The sequence below is a fragment of the Tupaia chinensis genome, unplaced genomic scaffold (assembly GCF_000334495.1).
Source record: "Tupaia chinensis unplaced genomic scaffold, TupChi_1.0 Scaffold000575_1, whole genome shotgun sequence".
NCBI lineage: Eukaryota > Metazoa > Chordata > Mammalia > Scandentia > Tupaiidae > Tupaia > Tupaia belangeri.
The window spans coordinates 2990545-2993460 of record NW_006160089.1 but is presented as its reverse complement, the minus strand read 5'-3'; the positions used below and the strand labels follow the sequence as shown (position 1 = coordinate 2993460).

The following is a 2916-nucleotide window of genomic DNA, read 5'->3' as shown; positions in this document are numbered from 1 at the left end:
CTATGTCGCTGGACTCCCACGTAGTCAACCGCAGTTCGTGTCCCGGACCCGGTGGCTTAAAACTCATGCCGGGCGCGTGTGCGTGTGTGCCCAAGATCCTGAGAGGAGAATGGAGGAGAAGGGATTGCGGCGTGACCATAGCCCCTGGGGGGTGATTTCTCGCTTTCTGTCTCTATGTCTCTCTCTGTCTGTGTGGCGAGTGCACGCATCCTATAGCGAAAATCTCTCCAAAAAAAAGAGAAAAGTATGTTTTAACTTAATAAAGTTAGTATTTGTAATCAGACTCACTGAACCACAGAACAAAAAACAGATCTCAAAAATCCTTTTACCCAAAACGATCACGTTAAGACAGGGCTTCCTGCCTGTCAGCAGCTGGCCTGTGCTGAGTCCCTCAGTTAGCCAATGACCGAGCTGCTCCATCTCTGGATTCTAATCACCAGAGTTCTTCCCACCACGCCCAAGAATGAGCCAGAGGACTAACACGAACACAGCAAGGTAAGAGCTGTGGTTCCCACAGTTGTTTTAGTTTTTAATTAACCAAAGCAGCATGTTGGTTAAGGTGGCTGGATACCACAAGGAGAACTTCATGGTTTGAGTCCAAGACCCAGTGGCTTGAAAAACACTCCAGGTGCATGTACATACGAGTGTGCCCGAAATTCTAAAAAGGGAATGGAGGAGAAAGGGTTGCAATGTGGCCATCCCCCTAGAGGGGTAGTTATATCTCACTTTCCCTCTCCCTCTCTCTGTCTCCAGTGAGTGCACACATCTTAGGGCCAAAACTAGTAAAACATTTTAAAAAGGATAACACAGGCCTGGTACAGGGGTGTACACTGCCAAGATACTATGCTCCACAGGCTAGAACCACATGTGAAGCCAAAGTTCGATTCCCAATCCAGCCTTAAGGTTGGGCGAAGTGCTGTGTGCCTGGAATCCCAATGACTCAAGAGGCTAAGGCAGGAGGACTGCAAACTGAAGGCTGGCCTGGGCAACACAGCGAGACTCTGTCGAAAAACAGCCAAGTGTGGTGGTACACCTGTGGTCCCAGCTACTGCGGAGGTCCAGGCAAGAGGGACCACAACACAGCAAAACCTTATCTTAAGGGACCGACAGGTGGCATGCTGATTAAGGTGCTGGATTCCCACATGGTCAACTGCGGTTCAAATCCCAGACTTGGCAGCTTGCTTTCTCACTTTCCCCCTCTCTCTCGCTTTCTCACTCCCTCCAATCTGTCTCTCTCTGGTGAACACACCCCTATAGCAAACTAAAAAATAATCATGATAATAAAATCTAAAGCACCATGCCTTAAAAAAATGAAAAAGACAATGCATATATGTATAAAATGAAAAGGCACAAAAAGTTCCTTAAATGTATAAAGATACTATGTTTATATAAGAAAATATAATTCTTAGGAGATGATTTCAAATGTTTCAGTCAAAATCTATATAGAGAAAATGTGGCAAACGTTAACAGCCAATGTGTAGGGAGAGAGAGAATCTGGATCATCGTACTCTTTCAACTAACACTTTCCAACATCAAGCAGGGAAACGTGTGTAGGAGAGAGAGAAAATCTGGATCATCGTACTCTTTCAACTAACACTTTCCAACATCAAGCAGGAAACGTTCTCTTCTCCCTCACTCCTACTTCTCAGACTCCCTAGAACTCCTCCTCAGAGCCAGTTGATGTTATCTGTTTACTGAAAATTCCTGGAGAAGATAATCTATATAGATGTAAGTATGAATATAGCAGTATACTATTTATACTTTTAAATACACCTTTGTTTCCCCTTAATTTATCTTGGGGACTGTACAATATTTTTCTGAAAGCTATTTAGTATTCTGTGAGAAAAACAGAATCCTTAAAATAAAATAAATAAATAAGTAAATAAAGGTACAAAGCTGGGACCAGCAGATGGTGTAATAGTTAAGTCGTTGGACCCTCCTCCTCCATGATCATGGTTCAAATCTTGGACCTGGCGGTTTGAAACTCACACCGGGTACGTTTGCCCAAGATCCCAAGAGGAGAATGGAAAAGAAGAGACTACGGTGTGGCCGTTCCCCCTAGGGGAATTCCTTGCTTTCTGTCTCTCCAGCAAGTGCATGTACCCTGTGGAAAAAAATCTCTCTCTCTCAAAAAAAAAAAAAATAAAAAGGTACAATGCAACAATGGCTAACCTGTCCCAAAGGTCAACTTCCACAGCTACCTTGACAGTGTCTAACTGGATAACATTACAGTTCTGGGGGACCAGCAGTTGGCGTAATGGCTATGTCGCTGGACTCCCATGTACTCGACTGTGGTTCGAGTCCCAGACCTAGCGGCTTAAACTCATGCCAGGCACGTGTGTGTGCATGTCCAAGATCCCGAGAGGAGAATGGAGAAGAAGGGATTGCAGCATGGCCATCACCCAAGAGGGGTGATTTCTGGCTTTCTGTCTCTCTGTCTCTGTCTTTCTGGTGAGCACATGCGCCCTATAGCAAAAACCTCAAAAAAAAAAAAAAATTAAAGTTCTGCAGAAAGAGAAATATTGGGTCATTGGAAAAGTCATGACATATTTTTCTGGGCAAAAACGCTTCATGACTTTTCCAACAACCCAATAGAACCTCCTCCTGTGAAAGCAGGCCCTGATTCTGGTCCAGTAACTCAAGACTCATGGGATGACAACTCTAAGGCATTTGAACATCTGGAGGCACCCAGGCTTAGTGAGAGAGTATAGTGTTTATCTGATTGGTTACAAAGTCTTCATTTTGAGATAGGAAATTGATTCCCCTAGTTGTTCTTTCTTTATAGGCTACTTAAATCCAGATGACCTTGTCTCTGATATAAAAGCCGCTATTCAAACCTTTGTTATGATTTTCACCTGCACTTTCATAGTTTGTAACTGCTCCTTCACTGGGGCTGGTCCGTTTAATGGCCTTCCT

The 2916-nt window shown here is 44.0% G+C and overlaps 1 protein-coding gene across 1 annotated transcript in view; it reads right to left on the bottom strand.

The window, feature by feature from the left end:
• GAPVD1 (GTPase activating protein and VPS9 domains 1) overlaps positions 1-2916 on the bottom strand; it is a gene marked incomplete in the record, with an annotated part of 67031 nt that overhangs the window by 14377 nt on the left and 49738 nt on the right. The window contains 1 exon segment of the mRNA XM_027775603.1: positions 2856-2910. Within this exon segment, the coding sequence (XP_027631404.1) occupies positions 2856-2910 (55 nt within the window).